Raw genomic sequence first — 22,840 nt, forward strand, 5'->3', positions numbered from 1 at the left:
CTGGAGAGCTCGTCAGACTGAAGCCATCTGACCGCCATTTTACCACTCCCATCGCGTGGATTTGGTTTGTGTTAAAGCGTTGTATTCGATCAAATTTGCCCCAATAAAAGTAGCTCCTCTTATTTTCTCAACTTTATACGGAAGAGGATTAGGGCCACTGTGAAAAAAAAAGTGAGTTCTGACTTTTTTTCTCAGAATTCTGACTTTAAACTCAGAATTCTGAGAAAAAAAAGTCAGAATTCTGAGTTTAAAGTCAGAATTCTGAGAAAAAAGTCAGAACTCACTTTTTTTCTCACAGTGGCCCTAATCCTCTTCCGTAACTTTACCCCCATTCTTTACAGATATTTATAGCGCTCCCCTTCACTGTTATTGATGGCTCTTTTTCTTATTTTTATGGAGATTATTTCAGTTTTTCTCTTATCTTTTTCTTGTAGTTTCACTTCATTCTCACAGTCAGGTCTTAACAGCATTTATTGGTTACATTGTCACAATATTCATGCAGCTTGCGACCAATAATGTTCAGACATGACTGTGAGAATGAAGTGAAAATGGCAAATAACATGAGCAAATAATCCTGCTTAAACAACTGTCCTAGATATAAAGGAAGTATTGTACAGCCTTTGTGTTGGTATAATAGATCAATCGATCGATAGATAGAAAGGAAAAAAACAATATATGAAGGAGAAAGATACACTGTATAAGAGAAAAACTGAAATAATCTCTGTTGAAATAATTATAGTAGTAAAAGAGCCGTTAAAAAAAATGCTTAGAGACTGGACTGGAAAAGGAAAAAAAAACAATAACAGTGAAGCGGAACGCTATAAAGATATGTAAGGAAAGGGGGTAAAGTTGAGAAAATAAGAGGAGGTAATGAAAGGGGGAAAAAGTCAGGAGATACTTTTCTTGGGGCAAGTTTGATCGGATACAACGCTTTAACACAAATCAAAGCCACGCGATGGGAGTGGTAAGATGGCAGCCAGATGGCTTCACTCGTCTCTACACTGGGGAATGGTCTTTGAGCTCTTCAGATTTGTGCAGACCCCTGAGCCAATGACACTGCGCCCCGCCCACCAAGAACAGAGCCAATCAGAAGCCTGCGTGTCTTCTGTCTAACCATCGACCGTAAAAAAAAAAAGAACAAGAAGAAAGAAATATTGTAAATATAATAAATAAGAAATAAATATTCCAGCTAAGAACAGGAATCTTAGAATCAAGAACAGGTTCCTATTAAAGTGGCCGGTGAGTGTATACACATGATGTAGCGGCGCCCCCTAGTGGAAGTTTTTTCTTGCTTGTATATTTGTTTGTGTGTTTGTTTTCCATTTCCACACCTGCTGCAGGGCTTTTGATTAATCAGGCTCCATTTGCTGTAAACTGGTTTAGTTCAGCCAGTGCTCTGACTGTGGGACAGTGGAATCTCAGTGGTTTAGGGTTTTACTGCACTACTGAGTCCAAATCCCATGATTTGAGCAGAGCCACAGTTGGGCCCTTGAACTCATCTCATCTCATTATCTCTAGCCGCTTTATCCTGTTCTACAGGGTCGCAGGCAAGCTGGAGCCTATCCCAACTGACTACGGGCGAAAGGCGGGGTACACCCTGGACAAGTCGCCAGGTCATCACAGGGCTGACACATAGACACAGACAACCATTCACATTCACACCTACGGTCAATTTAGAGTCACCAGTTAACCTAACCTGCATGTCTTTGGACTGTGGGGGAAACCGGAGCACCCGGAGGAAACCCACGCGGACACGGGGAGAACATGCAAACTCCACACAGAAAGGCCCTCGCCGGCCCCGGGGCTCGAACCCAGGACCTTCTTGCTGTGAGGCGACAGCGCTAACCACTACACCACCATGCCGCCCCGGCCCTTGAACTAAACTAAATAATCGCTTTTGGATGAAAGAACTTTACAATAACACATCAGCTTGTTTTCGGTAACCATGGCGTCATCCTCTTACAGTTTGCATATTGGACCATGATAAACTTTTTGATGTCCCAAACTGGGCTCATGGGTCGCGTTTTACTGAAACACTGAGAAAGTACTGAGCACTCAGCTGCAGATTTGAACAAAAATGTGACCAACTTGAAATGGTGCACTCTGATCAACTTCAACTTTGGAACTAGAGGCTTTTTTAAAATAATAATAATCCACATTATCATTTAAGAAATAATACTTCTAAGTGCAAGGATGCTTTAAAGCAGGAGTTGTGAAATATTTTGCAACCTCTTTCAGAGTAAAAGAACTTCCAAGGAGCCCTTTCTGAACTCAGCACACATTTCATTTCATGAACAATCCCCAATCCCACTTTGAGGACCACGGCTCTTAACAACAGGAAGTGTGAGGTTTTTGTGTGCAGTCTTTTTTTTTTTAATATTATATTCAGTATTCAGGTGCATTTGCAATGATGTTTCATAACTCCAAAGCTGTTCTGTATGTCGTATTAAACAGTTTCAACATGAGCTTTTGTCTTTTATTGATCATTAAAACAATAAATACATTCCAGGACAAAAGAAGGTACGAATATATTTACTGAAAGCTAAAACGAGGCTCTTCGTTCTGTGATCAAGTCACAAATGAATCTCAGGGAGATGATGAAGAGAAAGATGGCAGTGAGTCCGGCGTAACACAGAAGGATGACGGTGAGGCCGAAGAGAGACTCTGGGTCGCTGAGACTGCGCTGGCGTCCGAGTCGTGTATACACCCCGAGTCTGATCTCAGCAGCCTTTCTGCCTTGGATCCAGCAGTAGTATGTCCCTTTGTCCTCCATCGTCACAGGTCTGAAGTGGAGATGGTGACCTAAATCTATAAACACACGCGGGTTTGTATCCACTCCTTCCATATACTGAGAGCGATAAAGCGGCGTAGAGCCTTTATCCCACGCCACTGTGTGCTGGGGTCTCGCTTTGGGACACGACAGGACGAGATCGGTGTTTGCTGGATGGTTATGCGAGTAGACCAGAAGCCCTGAAGAAGCTTCTTTGCCGTACCCGAGAAACTCCAGCAGAGCTTGTCGCTGTGGATTCACTGGAGGTTTTGGAGGGCAGGAAGATTTGCATCTTCTGACGCTGAGCTCAGCCCCGTAGTCAGCACCGCTCAGCCCGAATCTCAGAGGAACCGCAGAGGAACCGCACAAGGTCACGTTTCTGATCTCTCGAATGTAGCGCACGTGTAGATATTCACTCACAACGTAACAGAGCCCCACTCGGACCTGCTCGCCTGGCACGCCGCACCGATCGCACGCAGACCAAGGCCAGTAATTGGTGAACACTCTGAACGTCTCACTGGGATCAGACTTGAGAAAGATGCCAGTTTGTTCGAGGTTTGTTTGTGCTTCGGCTGTTTGTTCGAGGTTCCAGGGAAAGAGAACATTCCGAGTGACCTGAACATCTACATCATAGCCGTAGAAGAACTGTCCCGAAGCCGTGCCGCAGACGTAATGCCCGGAGTCGCTCGGCTGAGCTCTGAAGATGATCAGGCTGAATAAACGGATTGAAAAGCGATCATGCAGGTTCGCCTCTCGTCCGACTTTGGACGAATCCGTTATCGCGGTGCCTGAAAAGTCGGTGAGGATTTTGGTGTTCTTTGTCCCCAGGTGTTTCTGATAGTACCACACCACTGAGAGAGCGTCTGCTGGTTTACAGTGACAGGGCAGCTCGACGGTCATGTCAGCCACGTACGCTGCGTTATCGAAGACCAGGAACGCAGGACACGACCTGCTGGTAAAGATGTCCTCCTTGTCCTCAGGAGCTTGATAGGCGCTCAGTAACAGAGGACACAGGGTCAGGAAAAAGACTTCAGGAGACATCATCAGGTCAAACCTTCTTCTTAAGGAGGAGTGTTTTGATTTGAAGTGATTGTTTGGAACTGTAGTGATGTCGACGCCCCGTAATGTCACGGAGCAATTCATCTGGTTCAATTCATCACCGCTTTTGTTTTGTTTTGAATTTTCAAAGGAAACGGCTTTGTATCACATGCAGGCTCGACTCCTCATCCAACTGGAGCTGATTCAGGAATCATTCAGATGAATTTCATGAAATAGAAATGTATTTATATATCAATAAAATATTTACACAGTGATGAAACCTACATCTAGGCATTTTTAGCGGTGCTCCACAGGCACAGAGTGGGGATCCATAAAGAAACCCTTCGAGTTGTTTTCTGGTGGTTTCGGTCCTGTGCGCGCCTGCCACCATACCCGTGTGAGTAATTAACGGTCATACTCGCCGCCTAGTGGCCAGTGTTAGTAATTACTAGTCATAAACGCCACCTAGTGGTCAGTGTTAGTAATTACCAGTCATACACGCCACCTAGTGGCCAGTGTTAGTAATTACCAGTCATACACGCCGCCTAGTGGCCAGTGTTAGTAATCACAGTCATACACGCCACCTAGTGGCCAGTGTTAGTAATTACCAGTCATACACGCCACCTAGTGGCCAGTGTTAGTAATTATCAGTCATACACGCCGCCTAGGCACGGTGGTGTAGTGGTTAGCGCTGTCGCCTCACAGCAAGAAGGTCCTGGGTTCGAGCCCGGCAAGGGCCTTTCTGTGTGGAGTTTCTCCCCGTGTCCGCGTGGGTTTCCTCCGGGTGCTCCGGTTTCCCCCACAGTCCAAAGACATGCAGGTTAGGTTAACTGGTGACTCTAAATTGACCATAGGTGTGAATGTGAGTGTGAATGGTTGTCTGTCTATGTGTCAGCCCTGTGATGACCTGGTGACTTGTCCAGGGTGTACCCCGCCTTTCACCCGTAGTCAGCTGGGATAGGCTCCAGCTTGCCTGCGACCCTGTAGAAAGATAAAGCGGCTAGAGATAATGAGATGAGACACGCCGCCTAGTGGCCAATGTTAGTAATTACCAGTCATACACGCCACCTAGTGGCCAGTGTTAGTAATTACCAGTCATACACGCCACCTAGTGGTCAGTGTTAGTAATTACCAGTCATACCCGCTGCCTAGTGGCCACTGTTAGTAATTACCAGTCATAACCGCCGCCTAGTGGCCACTGTTAGTAATTACCAGTCATACACGCCACCTAGTGGCCAGTGTTAGTCATACACGCCGCCTCGTGGCCAGTGTTACTAGTTACCAGTCATACACGCCACCTAGTGGCCAGTGTTAGCCGGTAAAGAAATAAAACAAAAGAGGTATATGATATAAGAAAATTTTACAACCCAGAAACAGACGGGAGCTCCGCTTTTAAGCAGTGCCTAAATCTATATATTATTCATTTCAGTCAGTGCCAACAGAATTAGATTATTCCACATCTGGAATTCGTAAAAATGTTTCGAAATACTGTGTGTTGAATTGTTTTAATAATCTCAGAACAAAATGTAAATTCAGCTGTGTTTATTCTCGATATGTGGCATTTCTTTCTTTCTTTCTTTCTTTCTTTCTTTCTTTCTTTCTTTCTTTCTTTCAGACTTTGCTGATTGTAAAAATTGTGCACATTTTATTTTTGTTTCACTTCTTACTTTGAGATGCTGAAAACCTCAGCAGGAACATAATGAACATTAAAAAAAAAGTATGCATTTTGAAAGCTTTTTTATTTCTTCCAGGGAACCGGGTGTCTATTTTGCATTTCCATAAACTCCATACTTCTCCATCAAACCCCTGAGCTTCCCTGCCGCCTCAGTCCCATCATCCTGCGCCGTGTTTTCCTGTGTCTGTGTCTCACACTCTGCACATCGCTCCTTCTGGCTCTCAGGAGCCTCAGCGAGGTTGGGATGAGTCTCGAGCAGGTTGGAGAAGAGACGCTCACACGCTCGTCGCTCCTCTTCGCTCAGCATAGAGACTCCGAGGCCGAAGTGGCCGGTCAGTGAAAGTCCCTCCAGCACTCCGATCACTGCCGCCTCGTCTCCGGACCTGAAACACTGACAGAGGACCATCAGGAACTCGCCGAGGAGGCCGACGTCCACCTCGATGTGGAACATCTCCCTCAGCTTCTCTCCACCCAGCCTGAGCAGGAACGTGTACTTCTCCACCGAGCTGCCCTTAAACCTGCGCCAGTCTCGAACGAACTCCGACGCGCTGCGAGGTTGCAACTCACACAGCACACACTGGAACAACAAAAACACACCACTTTATTTTCATTGATTAAAAAATGCTCTCAAAATGCTTGTATACAGGTTTAATAAATAAACATATTAATTTCACTATTTCATCATTTAAAAAAAAAACCCACAGCAGTCGTCATATTAATAATAACAACAGTAACACAATTCATATTTCATAATTTATCAGAAATTAAATTAATATTTTATTATGCACTACTTCTTTCTTATTTTCTTCATAATAGGGTTTTTATAGTAATTTCATTCGATAACAATCATATAATAATATACACTATATTAATAATACAGTATTAATAATTCATCATTTATAAATGATATTTGATAAAGAAATTTATTAAAACCATAAAAACCCACCGTAAACAATTATTTAATAATAATAATAATAATAATAATAATAATAAAATTTGATTATCCAAAAGGTTTATATTGAAATGTTATTTATTTATTATATTCTTCACAATAAAAATTTTTAACTTTATATAATTAATTTAAAATGGCATAATACTTTTAATCAGACAGAAATCATTTTACTGAGGAATTTGTAATTATTTTAAAATAATAATAGCTATTTAATACATTTTAGCATTTTACAGTAAAATTTGTATTATTATACTCTATATAGCATTTTGATATTTATATTGTTTAATAATTAGAATCTGACTGAAATTATTTTTAACGTAATCACTCACGTTAGATACACGACAATCCAAATTAATTTAAAAAAACTAAAATAAGAATGTATTAATACAATAATTATATTAATGATATACAGTGTAGGTATCCGTGTGATACAAAAAAAAACCCTAATACAAACAAAACAAAAATCCGAGATAAAGGATCCTATAACTAATGTTTATGTATAAAGAGACTTGACTGTTTTTTTCTTTTAGTCAGATTGATGTTTATTAGATTAATATTTTCCACTTTCTTACATTTATTACAGTATTTGCAGCGTTTAGTGTGAATCAGTTTAACTGTGAAGTGTTTCATTTTGTGCCAATTTACACCATTATTAGTACTTTATGGTGAACATTGCAGTTTTTTTTTAAACCACTGTACTATCTAAATGGACTGATATTTCTTCTTATTTGGTTGTGTTTAACTTGAAGGTTATTGTCTCATTTGTATGTTTTTGTGTGTTGTGTCCTCTGCTGCAAATCAAGTTTCCCCTCGAGGGACAATAAAAGCCTCTCAGTTCCAGCTAAAGAAAAAAAACAGAACATTTAAAGCTCAGTAGTTTTTTAAGGAATGATATTGGACTGGTATCGATATCGGACTGGTATCAATATTAGTGATACTCGAGCTTTCAGTATCAGTATCAGAAAATAAAGTGGTCGGCTGTCATGTCTCGTCTGTAATGATGATAAATGATATCATAATAAACGTTTGACCTCCAGGGAGTCTGCACCGGTGTGTTTCAGTTCTGTGTTTCCGGTACTGATTGGGTTCCAGGGTTGTTTCCGAGGTGCGTTTTTGTCCTTTTTATCTAAAGGCTTCAGGTGAGATGCCTTCACAATGTCCCTGAAACAGAACAAACCACAGCAAAACATTTAATCAATAATCAGTGTTCACTAAAGACCACAGAGACTGATTTCTTTTAACTCCACACTTAAAGGTGCAGTAAGTAAGATTAGCCTTTATTTTTCAACATTAGGTCTCTTCACTACAGAAGTGCCTTTTTTCACAAAAGAAAAAAAATTAGGCACCTTATGTCATGAGTTACTGTCTCGTAATTACAAGAAAAGATCTCATAATTTTGAGAAAAGTTAAAGTAGCTTAGTCATCAATCGTCGCTAATCCATGCTACAGGGTGAGGCAGTGGGCAATGATGGCGCTATCTGCTTTTATTTCCTTCTTGCCCTGAGACACTGGGAAATATTAATGATCCTTGATGTGGATAGAATTAATATTTGTGTCAAGATGAAATTAAACAGGAAATACACAGCTTGCCGAGCTCGTCTTAGCTGTGTGCAAAAGTGGGCAATTTTATTAACAATAATAATAATAATAATAATAAAAGTTAAATGTTTTAATGAGGGGCGGCACGGTGGTGTAGTGGTTGGCGCTGTTGCCTCACAGCAAGAAGGTCCTGGGTTCGAGCCCCGCGGCCGGCGAGGGCCTTTCTGTGTGGAGTTTGCATGTTCTCCCCGTGTCTGCATGGGTTTCCTCCGGGTGCTCCGGTTTCCCCCACAGTCCAAAGACATGCAGGTTAGATTAACTGGTGACTCTAAATTGACCGTAGGTGTGAATGTGAGTGTGAATGGTTGTCTGTGTCTATGTGTCAGCCCTGTGATGACCTGGTGACTTGTCCAGGGTGTACCCCGCCTTTCGCCCGTAGTCAGCTGGGATAGGATCCAGCTCGCCTGCGACCCTGTAGAACAGGATAAAGCGGCTGGAGATAATGAGATGAGATGTTTTAATGAACATTTTTCATCCTTGCAGGTCAGGAAGTGTTTACATACACAAAAACAGTTTATTTGAAAATAAACTGAACGCTTGGCACTTTTCCAGTTTTTTTTCCACAATGATGAGATTCTGATCTTTTCCACCTCATCTCGTCATCTCTAGCCGCTTTATCCTTCTACAGGGTCACAGGCAAGCTGGATCCTATCCCAGCTGACTACAGGCGAAAGGCGGGGTACACCCTGGACAAGTCGCCAGGTCATCACAGGGCTGACACATAGACACAGACAACCATTCACACTCACATTCACACCTACGGTCAATTTAGTCACCAGTTAACCTAACCTGCATGTCTTTGGACTGTGGGGGAAACCGGAGCACCCGGAGGAAACCCACGCGGACACGGGGAGAACATGCAAACTCCACACAGAAAGGCCCTTGCTGGCCCCGGGGCTCGAACCCAGGACCTTCTTGCTGTGAGGTGACAGCGCTAACCACTACACCACCGTGCCGCCCAATCTTTTCCACCTCATTATGAGATTTTTTTCTTCGAGATAGTATCTCATAATTATGAGATAAGTGGTTTATTTTCTGATTTTGTGAATGCAATGTGCTTCCAACAGCTCGGTGGGTTTGATGTTCACGAAACTCCGCCCCCAGGACCTACAGAGTGTCTGTACAATGATTGACAGGCGGCACATCCAATCACAGACAAGCAGTTTTCCAAATGCGTTTTTTCAGCAGCTTCCTCCACTGTAGTTTTTCATGTTCTAAATATCTCCCAGATTATTTGTATAAGCAAGAAAAAAAAAAATCAGCTGCTGCCCCTTTAAGACTAATAAAGAGCGGCAGGTACAGAGGTCCACACTGAGGCGTTCATTAGCACCACATTGATCGCTTCTGTTCTTTCCTTACAGCTGGAATTTGTGTAAATAAATCTATAATATGATAAAAATCAAGAGGAAAACATCTCGGTTACCGGAACTCTTCATAAGTGGCGACTTTTTGGTGAATCGCGCGGAATTTGGCGTCGTTTTCTCTCTGGTATTTTTTATCCGCTTCTACAGCGCGTTTCATTTCCTTCTCCAGCGCTGAGAAATCAATAAGATCACATTTCTCCATGTCTGAGTGCCTTTAATCCACCGTTATTGTATGTGATTGACTTTAACCCGGAACTAGAAGGCAGTCGGAGTGTTGCAGGTAAACTAGCTTTTAGCCACAGGCTCGCGCAAGGCTTTATAAACACACCGGTAACCATGGCAACACACAGAGCCGCCATTTTGAGAATCAGAATCGGATTTATTGGCCAAGTGTGTTGACACCTGGGGTGAATATTTGTATATGTAATGTGAGAAAAATGTATATATGTAATGTACAATATAGTCATTACACAATATAAATAAATATTATACATACAGAACACTTTTTCCATGGAATAAAAACTTGTGTTCTATTCCCTTCTAGCAGCATTTGGTTGATAGCATGCAATATTGTTAGCATATCGCTTATCATACATGTATTACGCCACTCTACCCAATGGAGAATGAGCATGCAATATTGTTAAAATATTGCACGTTTTCAAGACAACATGACGTCACACGTCAGAGACGTAAAACTTACGTGCAAGCGAGCGCCTGTGACAATTTAAAAACAAACATGGTTGCCAGGTTTGCGTCATTAAAAACGTCAGATTTTGAGAGAATTTTGACTGCCAGGTCGCTCCTTTGTGTGTAGTTGTCGATGTTGATTTTAAGAGTAACTAAGTAAATTAACATCTCAGTTTACCAGCTCTACCCCTTTTGAGACAAGGGCATGGAACTTTAATCATCCCCTTGTTTTCAGCCTAGACTGAGTGGCAGTCCCATCACTAATTGGAAGGCTGTTGAATTACAATGTATGGCTCTCTGGAGTGTTTCAGACTGGCCGCTGAGTCGGTTTGAAGGCAGGACTCTAGAATTGAAGTAAACTAAACTAATCCCCTCCCTCTTTTTGCTAAATTCCAATATGCTTTGCTGTTGGTTCCCAGTTGGTTGGATCAATTCTGAAGTTCTTCAGGGAGACTTTCAGAGTGTCTTTATAATGCTTCTTTTATCCACCATGAGACTGCTTGCCCTGAATGAGTTCTCCAAAGATGATCTTTTTAGGAAGGTGCTCGTCGGACATGCACACAACATGGCCTGCCCATGTTAGCTGAGCCTTGCGTAGCAGGGTGTGTGCACTTGTAATACCAGCTCGGGAGAGAACTTCTGCATCTGGAATATGATCCTGCCACTTGATCGTCAGGATTTTGTGCAGGCAGCTCATACGAAAATGATTCAGCTTTTTGGCACAACGACTGTAGACAGTCCATGTCTCACATGCGTATAGGAGAGAGGGTAGCGCTACAGCTGAAAAGACTTTGAGCTCGGTCTCAAGATGAATTCTTCTTTGCTCCCAGACATTGGCTTTGAGTCGTGCGAATGCTACACTGCGATGTGGGCACTGACTTCGTCGTCAAGTGAACAGAACTAGACAAGGTGCTCCCAAGGTAGGTAAACTTGTCTACAGTACTGATCTTCAAATCTACAGTACATAGGTGAGATTAAACACAATGAAGTGAGGCAGAGACTTGGGTACAAATTGTTATAGGGAAGTTCAGATCATTACAGTCACCACTGTGGAAGGAGTCTCCAGGGTAAGTCAGAGGTAAAACTGGAACTTGAAAGAATGACTAACTTGTCCTCCACACATTAAAAGTATGTGTATGATGTTCATTCCTGTAAAATTATCATAAAAGAGCAGTAAAGTACTTACTACACTAATCTCAGTGAGACATGAATGGCAGCCCCATCACGGAATCACCTCAAAACATAAGATAACATTAAATCATCTCCCTCTTTCAAGACTTTCCATTTCCTCTCCCTCAGCAGTCATGTTCACCCCTCTCTCCCTCCTCTGGTTATTGTGTGGAACACTGGTTTGATAAACTGATTGAATAATCCCGGTGGAGATAACGGTGTCTAAAGCGGCTCGTCAGCGTTTGAGCTCTTAACCCCAGCACCACTGAAGCAGTTGGTGATAAAGATGCTGTTCAAGGATACAGCAGCTGAAAGATGGACACAATGAAAGCAACATCGCTTCTGCATGTGATTAAAATCTGCAAGAGTCTCAGGATTCAAATGAATTTTGCATGAAAGGCCCAGGAAGTGCAGAACAGCTGTTTGTGACGTCTGAGGCACAGCAGGAGAGCTGAAGGCCACTTGGAGGTTTGGTGTGTTTCAAGTGAGAATAGCACATAGTGAAATAAAAACGGACTTTTCCCCCCATTTTTTAAAAAACAAAAACATCAGTAAAGTTAAATTTCACTCACTGTTTAAAGAATGCAATTTATTTCAAATTTAAATCAATAGAATAATGCAGAGCTATCCTTTTTACTGCCTTGAGCATTTTTGATGTTCATTCTTTATATAATTTGAAGTGACTCATGGATTACAGAAAATTTGTAAGGCCAAATCTTGGTAAAGAGTTTCATTTCTTATACGTAGAATACAGGAACCTGTGTGCTGATCAGGTCATTTTTATCAAAACATGCAAATCTTAGTGCTTCATATTGATCATTCCAAACTGATATAATAAATGCAACCTTTTTTTGTCCAGTACTTATAATTTAGGACTCAAATCCATATTCGAAACCTTTTAGGATACATGCTTGCCATCTTGACACAACGCCAGCAAGTAATTTAGTACATAGATTTTTATTAGACACCAAGTCTAGATTTTTCTTCACTTTTATGCTAAATTAAAACAAGCTAAACTAGCATGTACACTCAAAGATGCATTAGGATTTCTCAATCTTTTTTGAGGTTAGTTCTCTGTCAGTTATGTAGGTGGGACTGAAGGTCATGCTTGTTTGACCCCTCACCCCCAACCCAAAATTGAGTCAATTAGTCATATCAATTTCAAGCACAAAACACTAAACACCAACTCCATCAGACAATGACCACACATGCTCTGTCCTTCTCCCTGTACAAGCTCTTCTGAGTGCTAAGAGCAGGAGTGAAGGGATGTGAAGGAGTGGCTATAAAATGACTGACACAAAACACATAATAATAATGCAGTTTCCCAAAGGGGGTTTTCTCAGCCATGTAACACTTCTCCTGAGGTCAGGACTTAAACCATCACCACATTACTTTTTTTTTTTTTTTAACCATTTCATTACCATTATTAGTAAGAAAAAGTCACTTATAGCACCTTTAAATTTGGCTCTTTTACAAACTGAGTAAATCATCTTAAAAATCAATTATGGTTAAAGTGAGATTTGTAAAATTAATTTGCATAAAATGAATTTAAGACAGTAGATTGAGATCATTTGTAAAACCAACCAACTCCATGAACCCTTCCATACGCTGCTTTAAGTATGGTAACTGAACTGCTCCCAAAAATCTGATTATCAGCAATTTTTCACACTAATACACACACAAGATGGACTTTCAATATTTTATTGAAAATAAATCAAGCCGAGTGGAAGCTCAGGCGATGCTCCCGGCATTTGAAGCGATCCTGGGCCACAGATCAGCACACTCCTTGGCTACAGGTCCCGTGATGGCTGAACCTTAACAAACACGACAGCAAAAGTCAGCCACTATCCACTTTGACAACATAAATTACAATTAAAAAAATCCCTCAGGATAAGATTTGTTCCATCACGGATTGAGATTGAACAGTACGGTGTGATACACTGCCATCTCACCCAAAAAGCAATGAACTTCTCTTTCCTTCCACGACAACTCACTCAGCCACTGCGCAGACGAAGCAAGTGCTTTAAGAAGGACATGTTTTATTAAAAAAAAAAACCCTCACCTTTCATTTCCCCTTTGTTATTCACTATGACCCCTGCATTGTCTTCGAAGTACAGGAACACGCCATCTTTTCGCCGGTATGACTTCCGCTGTCGTATCACCACCGCCGGATGCACTGAAACGCAAAGGGACACCAGTTAGCACTCGGCATCATGAGGACAGTCTTATAGTTCGGTTCAGCGTGATGCTTCGAAATTAAACTCCAGAACGTTTCATTCATACATCAGCTAAGTTAAAAAAGGTACAACAATGACAAGACTATTTTTATTATTACAGATGATTGCCTGAGCACCTGATCTTCCTAAATCATTAAGAACCTCTGAGTATCAAGCAAATTGAATCCAAACCAAACTCCACATCAGTAGCAGAGGTTTTTATTGGCTGCTGTAATGAGTCATCTAAACTCATTAAACCTGACACCAACATGTACATTACAAACACCAATTAAAGACTCAATTAGTGCTAAGCAATGACCATCAACATCAGTGACAAACTTTCGAAGCAGCCGATATAAAAATGCACTTGAATGTTAAAATTGTACAGAATTTGTTTCTCCTCCTCATACACAAATTGGTTAGTTTCTTCTTTACTGATTTCTTAGCGGTTTGTTAACAAAATGCCATCTCATGAATCAGAGAAACATCTTAGGCTACGTTTACATTAGACCGCATCTGTCTCGTTTTCTTCGCAGATGCACTGTCCGTTTACATTAAAACGCCGGGAAACGGGAATCCGCCAGGGTCCACGTATTCAATCCAGATCGTGTCAGGTCCGGTGCTGTGTAAACATTGAGAATACGTGGATACGCTGTGCTGAGATCTAGCCGGTGTCGTCATTGGGCAACGTCACTGTGACATCCACCTTCCTGATTCGCTGGCGTTGGTCATGTGACGCGACTGCTGAAAAACGGCGCGGACTTCCGCCTTGTATCACCTTTCATTAAAGAGTATAAAAGTATGAAAATACTGCAAATACTGATGCAAATACTGCCCATTGTGTAGTTATGATTGTCTTTAGGCTTGCCATCCTTCCACTTGCAAGTGGTAAGTGACTTGCGCACAGCGGCTCAGTCCCGAATCACTGCTCGTGCACTACACTCGCGCGCTGTGTGAGCTGCGCAGGGCCGGAGTGCGCACCCTCCAGAGGGCACTCGCTGTTCAGGGCGGAGTGATTTGGAGCGCAGCCGCTGAGGAGGAAGCGATGAGCCGCACTGACACATTTCAACTTGCGTGCCGAATTAGTCATGTGATTAGTGTATCCGTGTATTGGGGTTGCTGTGTGCACGCGAATCGTGTATTGGCGTTGCTGTGTGCACGCTAATCGTTTTTAAAAACGTTAATCTGATGATCCGCTGATACGGTCTAATGTAAACCCCACCCTAGTTAAGATGCCCTTAGCGTTAAGAGGCTTTTGGGAAACCCACCCCTGAACAATTGAGTCACAAGCCAAGGATTAAATCATCTTCAAGCGAGATGTGCGCCAATTCAGAATTATTCATTAGAAAGAGATATTAGTCATAAACATATGCTGTGTGGAGGACGGTTGTGTATCGGGCTGCTGGATGAACTCCAAGGACAACCGTGATACACAATCTAGCTTTTGTTAAAGGAATTTTCCCCCAATGTTGTTAAAAGGAATTACATCATGGAGTTTGAGGAGGTTAAGGAGGAAGTATTATTTATTGTCCTCCTAAAATCAAAGAGGTCAAATTTAAAATACTAAATGAGTACTAACCAACTGAGTTTTTAAGATTAAAATTTAATGTCGAAGTGAACAATTGTGTATTCTATGAAAATGACTTAAATTTAGAACACGTTTTTTCCTTTGTGAACCAATGCAGTCCTTTTGGAATGAGTTGTGGAGTCGGCTACAGTCCAAGAGGACTGGCACGCCCCCTTCAACTCAGAAAGCAAACAAATTTGGCTTCTGCGATGGAGAATTTAAATTGTTATAAATCTGAATTTTATATGGGAAAATTCTCATTCACTAATGTAGAGACTTTAAAACTGCTCCGTGTTTGGTTCACTGGCTGAAGGAATTTAAGATCTTATACAAATCTCTACAACATGTAAAAGATAAGGGAGCCCTTCAGTTAGTTATTCTCTTTACTATTTAATTTAAGCAAAGCCTCTGTACCATTTTACTCCCCCTCTCTTTTTTCTTTCCTCGCTCAACCTTTGTATTCATGCCTTGTGTGTGAAATAAGTGCCCTGTTGGCATGTTCTTGGTTTTCAATTAAAATAAATTTATCCCCCCATCTAGCTTATGATTGAACGTTCCAAACTAAAACATTCAATGAGCTGATTAATTCCAAGATGGCTGACTTTGAAGACTCAAACCGCACAGAGCATACGCTCGTTTTATTCTGTAGATGATCAATAGACCTCGTCCTCGCATTAAGCGTGCTCGTTTGTTGGTGTGAAGTGGGTGGGGCTAGCGACAACACTAAGCAAAGTTTAATTTTGGTAGTGGGGTGGTAAATGATATGATGTGCATCAATGCCGGCACAATAGCACTGCTGCATTTAAAAATAAATAGCTTGGTACTTTTTACTACCAATAAATAAATTAAAAAGTTTCCCACATTTTATATCCAAAAATAAATATTTAAACCCTGAAAGACAAACAGTCTATAAATCTGCAAGAGAAAAATGTTTGACAACATTAAAGATGCAATAAGCAAAATTAGTAAATTCCATTTTCAAGATCAGATCTCTCCTGGTTAAGATGTCAGGTTTGACACTTTTTATGCCTCCGCAAGGTGCAGGAGGCATTATGTTTTCGGGTTGTCTGTGCGTCCGTCCCGAAACCTTGTGAACACGATCTCAAAGGCTAATGAAAGGAATTTTACCAAACTTTCACCATTTGTGCATTTGGGGACAAAGATAAACTGATTAGATTTTGAGATTAAAAAGTCTAAGGTCAAGGTCACTGTGAGGTCAAATGTCTGTCCAAAAACCTTGTGAACACAATCTCTCCAAGGCTGATAAGTAATTTCACCAGGTCAAGATTACTGTGAGGTCAAATGTCCATCCCCAAATCACAACTTAATAAGGTGTGTAGTCTACTGGGCGGAGGCATCCCCACTGACGCCGTCAAGTCCTATCTAGTTTTTTTTTTTAAACTCCAACTCCACCCCCTCATCCCCACCAATGTTCACGAAACTTAACTGCAGAGTATCTATATAATAAGTGCTTGGATAAGTCTCCTGTCAAATAAGCGCTCCGAACCGGAAGTCAGTTTTCCAAATGGGATTTCATCCACTTAATACACTTCAGCTAAGAAACCTTTATTGCTACTTTTATTATAAAAGTTACATATCTTTCAGATTATTTATACAAGTATGACATCTTAAAAAAAAAAAAAAAAAACACCCCGTTGCACCTTTAAAGATCATATACACTATATTAACAGAGATGTGCTCTGCTGCTATGAGCTCAAAGCTGTAACAATGCAACCATGGCAACCCACAATGTTTCAGCCATGAGGACCATCTGAGTGCTGCTGCTGTGAACTCTTCTTTAATTATCTAGAACATGTCAGACAAGACATACCCTTCTTCCTGAGCTCTGGCTTGCCTTTCTTCACAGTGGCCATGACCATGTCACCCACACCTGCAGCAGGAAGTCTGTTCAGACGGCCCTTGATGCCTTTGACGGAGATGATGTACAGGTTCTTGGCACCTGACGAGGAAAAACAGACACAGATCAGTCACTGATGCTGTAAACCATAAATCATGAGAAAACTGGACGAAGTAAACGTGTTCCATCACGGATTGAGATTGAACAGCACAGAATGCATTGCTGCCATCTCACCCAAAAGCAATGGGGTTTGCTATTTCCTTCCATGACAACTTGCTCAGCCACGGAGCAGACAGAGCAAGTGCTTTAAGGAGGAGTTCCAGAAACAGACCGGCATGGCTTTCAGGGGCTGAACCAAAAGTTGACCTGTAACTCTGAGCCTAAAATTAATCAACTTTAAAACAACTGCAGGAGGAGGCGTCGTGGCTCAGGTGGCTAAGGCGCCATACCATAAATCCGGGGACCCGGGTTCAATTCCGACCTGAGGTCATTTCCCGATCCCTCCCTGTCTCTCTCTCCTGCTCATTTCCTGTCCTGTCTCTACACTGTCCTATCCAATAAAGGTGAAAAAAGCCCAAAAAAAATCTTTAAAAAAAAAAAACTGCAGGATATGTACTGTTATAATCTCTGTATTCATACCATGTGTTAAAAATGTTGATAATGATCCTGGGACATCACAATTACAGACTTAAACATGAGCTTCATGTGCTGTAATTCAACACACCCACAGAAACTTTTAAAAACCGTATGAGATAGTGCCCCAGTCTTGCTCCCACCAGGGCCGCAGTCTCATTCTGGCACGTTATTATTTTCCTGCTCCAACTCACGATATGCTGTGAACAAACTGATCCAACCAATCATGTGTGTTAGAAGCCTGAAAACGCTATAATGCACATGACCAGAGTTAGGAACCTCCAAGCTACTGCTCCAAGGTGCATCACCCCACCATGGTACAAAAATAAAGGGTAGGGCAACTAACAGTCTTCGTGAGGTACTTGTTCATCCACCAGTCATGATTACTAAAAAGTAAATGACTGCAAAAACAAGTCTGATTCTAAAAGCAAGATCACTTTTCACACCAATATGAAGTTACAGTAATCTATAAACGGTTTGCGTTACCTGTGTTGTCAGCGCAGTTGATGACCGCTCCCACCGGGAGACCCAGTGAGATGCGGAACTTGGCTCCAGAAGAACCACCACGTCCTGAAAAAGAGACAAACATCTTCAGGACATGCACCATTCCCAAAACCTTCTGACAAAAATGATCATGTGAGAATCAGACCATAAAGCAGTATGTCCATGTGGAGCCATATACACTACCGTTCAAAAGTTTGGGGTCACTTTGAAATGTCCTTATTTTTGAAAGAAAAGCACTGTTCTTTTCAATGAAGATCACTTTAAACTAATCAGAAATACACTATACATTGCTAATGTGGTAAATGACTATTCTAGCTGCAAATGTGTGGTTTTTGGTGCAATATCTCCATAGGTGTATAGAGGCCCATTTCCAGCAACTCTCACTCCAGTGTTCTAATGGTACAGTGTGTTTGCTCATTGCCTCAGAAGGCTAATGGATGATTAGAAAACCCTTGTACAATCATGTTAGCACAGCTGAAAACAGTTGAGCTCTTTAGAGAAGCTATAAAACTGACCTTCCTTTGAGCAGATTGAGTTTCTGGAGCATCACATTTGTGGGGTCGATTAAATGCTCAAAATGGCCAGAAAAATGTCTTGACTATATTTTCTATTCATTTTACAACTCATGGTGGTAAATAAAAGTGTGACTTTTCATGGAAAACACAATTGTCTGGGTGACCCCAAACTTTTGAACGGTAGTGTATACACACACCTCAAAATATTTATGCACTTGCACCGGTCATAAACTAAAACATTTATGTCCTAAACAAGCTCACTGACTCTCTCACAGGAGCCTCTTTTAGTCAGGAAAATAACATTTCTCTCTCCAAAGCTGATATTATCTTTAATAGTGTTAATGAATTATAGCTTGACTCTGCAGCTAGTTTTGGGCATGCTAACTACAGCGCGGGCAGCTAGCAAAGCTCATCTCCTCTACACTCCTACAATTCCTCCCATGTTCGACTAAACTTAATTTAAAAAATGATTTAAATAACAACCAAAGTCATTATGTCAACTGTATGCTTCGGCTTAAAACTCGGAAATAAATCCTCCTGAAGAAACCGGAGTAAATCGCCTCCATGATCAGCGAATCTGTATCAATGTTTTTATCAACACATAAAACGCTTTTCAATCAATATCCACCGAAATATAAAGTATAATATTTTTTAAAACACTAACGACTCCAAAAAACAGGTTTAAACGCGTCAAAGTGTAAGGATTAACTCAGATTTCAGTATCGGATTTTTCTTTTACCTCTCTTAGACATTGCTGCCGGAAGGGTAAGAGGAAGAAGGGAGAAAGGAACGCTGGGAAATAAGGTCGCGCGCACCACAGAAATCGACACTTCCGGTCCAGTGCCGTCATTCGAAAGACCCTTTGTGTAGCTGTAGCATTCGCCTGATTAAAAATCATTCAATTATAGAACTGTCGTCTACGATTAATTTATTAGTATTGATAATTCACAACGCAGTTCTCACTTTAATCTACACTGCATAAAGGTCCAGCTGTCTAAATGAGATTTAAAAGTAAAATAAAAACAGTTTTACAATCTACATATAACAACGAAATGCTTTGCAAGACTCGAGTGGAAAATAATAAGACCAAGAGTACAATAACAGTACAAACAGTGCACTAAAAAAAAGGATTATTTCATATATCTCAGTTTTCTATCATTCTATGTTGTTACTGTAAGGATTTGTGTTCGTTATTCACTGTACTTGTTATGTTTAATCCTGGACAAGAAATGTAATAATTGTTTTATTTTATTAGAAACTGTATTTCTAACTGAGAAATCATTCACTGGAAGACAGAACAAAAATTATATCCGACATAAGTTTGATAAAAATTCAATTGACACACTAAGGACTATGTATCTAATAGAGCCCTGCACTCCCGCGGGACCCGCGGGACCCGACGCAAAGCAGTGCGGCGCGGGACAAATTTTGAAAGCTCATTGCGGCCGCGGGCTGGAGGGGGAGTGCACAATGCGGGAGCGGGCGGGAGAGGTGATAAGCTGCAGTCCCGCTAACTAAAAACGTGTTTAAAATAAAATTTATAAATTATTAATTTATGTCTATCATATATAATTTGTGCTGGATATTTTATTTGGCATTAATAAAAACATTTTAAGATGCCTAAATCTGAACGTGAGCTGTAGATATTTATGCTCAAATCCACTCAAAGTAGGGGGCGGGGCACCATCACGCTGTGTCTTTAAATTATATTAATTTCTTATAGGCCTACTTGTATTTCCTAGAATGTAAATGTGAGGAGTGACATATAAGCTATGTGCAATGTACAATATTCTTAATATCCACTGTAGATTTTGGTAGGTGTGTTGAGTATATCTGTAAAGCCTCAGCTGCGCATGCCGCCTGGCAACGTGCACCCTCGCTACGTGTGCTAGGTGAAGGATCAGTCAGTGGAGAGCTCAGCTAAGCTCAGCATGTTTAATTCCCCAAGCCAATGACAAGAACTTTCGTGAGAAATTTTGCGAACGTCTGCATCATGTGGGATTTGCGGGCGGGAGCGGGACAAAATATGGCAGGCGCGGGCGGGAGTGGGACTGAAAATCATAATTCTTTGCGGGAGCGAGCAGGAGCAGGACTGCAGCGGGAGCGGGTGGGAGCGGGACTGAAAATTCTGAAAATTCACAGACCTCTAGTATCTAACATTCCTGATCCCCCCCCCCCCCCCCCGAAACAAAGGAGACACACTTTAAAATTATGAAGGACATTTATCTTTCTTAAAGAATGACTTAGACTACGTTTTAACATTGATGCTCATTTTGTGCAAATGATATTGAAACTACAGACTATATTTTTCTCATGTGGTGTAATACTTATATACATTTTGGCTTGGCATTAACAATAAATAAATACATAGTCTCATAATTTCCAGATTCTATTTCGAGAGACAATATAACATTTGGTATGATATTGCAAAACAAAAACGATGAACTCTCTAGTAATGTAATTCTATGTCTGGCTAAGTTTTTTATACACAAGAATAGGATCCTAAAATCATCCCCCAAATGTATTTCTTTCATGAATGAATTTAAATTGTACTTAAAATCCTTAAAATTTGTAAAAGGAGCAAAAGCAGAAAGATTGTATGATATTTTAAAACATTTCCCCACTGAATTAGATAACTGAGATAAAACTGTTTCCCCTTGTATGTACAGTATGTGCTTTTTTTTAATTATTCGTTTTCTTGCTTGTTTACTTGCCCCCCCCATCAATGGACATCTTTAACTACAGCATTTCCTACATAATTTATTTTCAATTTTGTATTATAAGTTGTTTTTGTGGGGTGGCACGGTGGTGTCGTGGTTAGCGCTGTTGCCTCACAGCAAGAAGGTCCGGATTCGAGCCCCGTGGCCGGCGAGGGCCTTTCTGTGTGGAGTTTGCATGTTCTCCCCGTGTCCGCGTGGGTTTCCTCCGGGTGCTCCGGTTTCCCCCACAGTCCAAAGACATGCAGGTTAGGTTAACTGGTGACTCTAAATTGACCGTAGGTGTGAATGTGAGTGTGAATGGTTGTCTGTGTCTATGTGTCAGCCCTGTGATGACCTGGCGACTTGTCCAGGGTGTACCCCGCCTTTCGCCCGTAGTCAGCTGGGATAGGCTCCAGCTCGCCTGCGACCCTGTAGAACAGGATAAAGCGGCTACAGATAACGAGATGAGAAGTTGTTTTTGCCAGATTTTTATCATTGTTCCCTTTGATAATTTCTCTGTTCTTCCTTGTATTTAACAGGATGATAACATGATGATGTTGCCATATTGGTTTTGTACATTTGTACTTTTTCAATAAAGTGTTATTTAAAAAAGAGTTGATATGGTTGTGTTAAAATACACAGGCACTTGTAACTATGGCACCCTATGTACAACCCCGATTCCAAAAAAGTTGGGACAAAGTACAAATTGTAAATAAAAACGGAATGCAATGATGTGGAAGTTTCAAAATTCCATATTTTATTCAGAATAGAACATAGATGACATATCAAATGTTTAAACTGAGAAAATGTATCATTTAAAGAGAAAAATTAGGTGATTTTAAATTTCATGACAACAACACATCTCAAAAAAGTTGGGACAAGGCCATGTTTACCACTGTGAGACATCCCCTTTTCTCTTTACAACAGTCTGTAAACGTCTGGGGACTGAGGAGACAAGTTGCTCAAGTTTAGGGATAGGAATGTTAACCCATTCTTGTCTAATGTAGGATTCTAGTTGCTCAACTGTCTTAGGTCTTTTTTGTTGTATCTTCCGTTTTATGATGCGCCAAATGTTTTCTATGGGTGAAAGATCTGGACTGCAGGCTGGCCAGTTCAGTACCCGGACCCTTCTTCTACGCAGCCATGATGCTGTAATTGATGCAGTATGTGGTTTGGCATTGTCATGTTGGAAAATGCAAGGTCTTCCCTGAAAGAGACGTCGTCTGGATGGGAGCATATGTTGCTCTAGAACCTGGATATACCTTTCAGCTTTGATGGTGTCTTTCCAGATGTGTAAGCTGCCCATGCCACACACACTAATGCAACCCCATGCTATCAGAGATGCAGGCTTCTGAATTGAGCGCTGATAACAACTTGGGTCGTCCTTCTCCTCTTTAGTCCGAATGACACGGCGTCCCCGATTTCCATAAAGAACTTCAAATTTTGATTCGTCTGACCACAGAACAGTTTTCCACTTTGCCACAGTCCATTTTAAATGAGCCTTGGCCCAGAGAAGACGTCTGCGCTTCTGGATCACGTTTAGGTACGGCTTCTTCTTTGAACTATAAAGTTTTAGCTGGCAATGGCGGATGG

General features: G+C 41.2%; 3 protein-coding genes across 3 annotated transcripts; all 3 read right to left on the reverse strand.

Moving 5' to 3' along the window:
• Nucleotides 1-2,542: 2,542 nt before the first annotated feature.
• On the reverse strand, nucleotides 2,543-3,913 carry LOC132869088 (Ig-like V-type domain-containing protein FAM187A). Its single transcript, XM_060902440.1, has one exon. The coding sequence runs from the start codon at nucleotides 3,911-3,913 to the stop codon at nucleotides 2,543-2,545; it is 1,371 nt and encodes a 456-aa protein (XP_060758423.1).
• A 1,594-nt stretch (nucleotides 3,914-5,507) lies between these two features.
• Nucleotides 5,508-9,700, reverse strand: LOC132869339 (coiled-coil domain-containing protein 103-like). The gene is made up of 3 exons (XM_060902682.1): nucleotides 9,458-9,700; nucleotides 7,467-7,596; nucleotides 5,508-6,060 (listed from the first exon to the last, which is right to left on the reverse strand). The coding sequence occupies exons 1-3, from the start codon at nucleotides 9,598-9,600 to the stop codon at nucleotides 5,572-5,574; spliced, it is 762 nt and encodes a 253-aa protein (XP_060758665.1). The 5' UTR covers nucleotides 9,601-9,700; the 3' UTR covers nucleotides 5,508-5,571.
• A 3,240-nt stretch (nucleotides 9,701-12,940) lies between these two features.
• On the reverse strand, nucleotides 12,941-19,389 carry rpl23 (ribosomal protein L23). Its single transcript, XM_060902186.1, has 5 exons — nucleotides 19,288-19,389; nucleotides 18,016-18,099; nucleotides 16,870-16,998; nucleotides 13,318-13,431; nucleotides 12,941-13,069 (listed from the first exon to the last, which is right to left on the reverse strand). Exons 1-5 carry the CDS (start codon nucleotides 19,298-19,300, stop codon nucleotides 12,987-12,989), a joined length of 423 nt encoding a protein of 140 aa, XP_060758169.1. The 5' UTR covers nucleotides 19,301-19,389; the 3' UTR covers nucleotides 12,941-12,986.
• Between the last annotated feature and the right edge of the window lie 3,451 nt (nucleotides 19,390-22,840).

The sequence above is a fragment of the Neoarius graeffei genome, chromosome 20 (genome assembly GCF_027579695.1).
Source record: "Neoarius graeffei isolate fNeoGra1 chromosome 20, fNeoGra1.pri, whole genome shotgun sequence".
Taxonomy (NCBI): domain Eukaryota; kingdom Metazoa; phylum Chordata; class Actinopteri; order Siluriformes; family Ariidae; genus Neoarius; species Neoarius graeffei.

Coding starts and splice junctions, on each gene's coding strand:
- LOC132869339 (XM_060902682.1), bottom strand. CDS start 9,600: ATGGAGAAATGTGATCTTATTGATTTCTCAGCGCTGGAGAAGGAAATG. Junction 7,597..9,457: donor GCCACTTATGAAGAGTTCCG/GTAACCGAGATG, acceptor GTTCTGTTTCAG/GGACATTGTGAAGGCATCTC. Junction 6,061..7,466: donor CCGGTGCAGACTCCCTGGAG/GTCAAACGTTTA, acceptor TTGTTGTTCCAG/TGTGTGCTGTGTGAGTTGCA.
- LOC132869088 (XM_060902440.1), bottom strand. CDS start 3,913: ATGAATTGCTCCGTGACATTACGGGGCGTCGACATCACTACAGTTCCA.
- rpl23 (XM_060902186.1), bottom strand. Junction 13,432..16,869: donor GCCAGAGCTCAGGAAGAAGG/GTATGTCTTGTC, acceptor TTTGCGTTTCAG/TGCATCCGGCGGTGGTGATA. Junction 13,070..13,317: donor TAACAAAGGGGAAATGAAAG/GTGAGGGTTTTT, acceptor GTGTTTGTTAAG/GTTCAGCCATCACGGGACCT.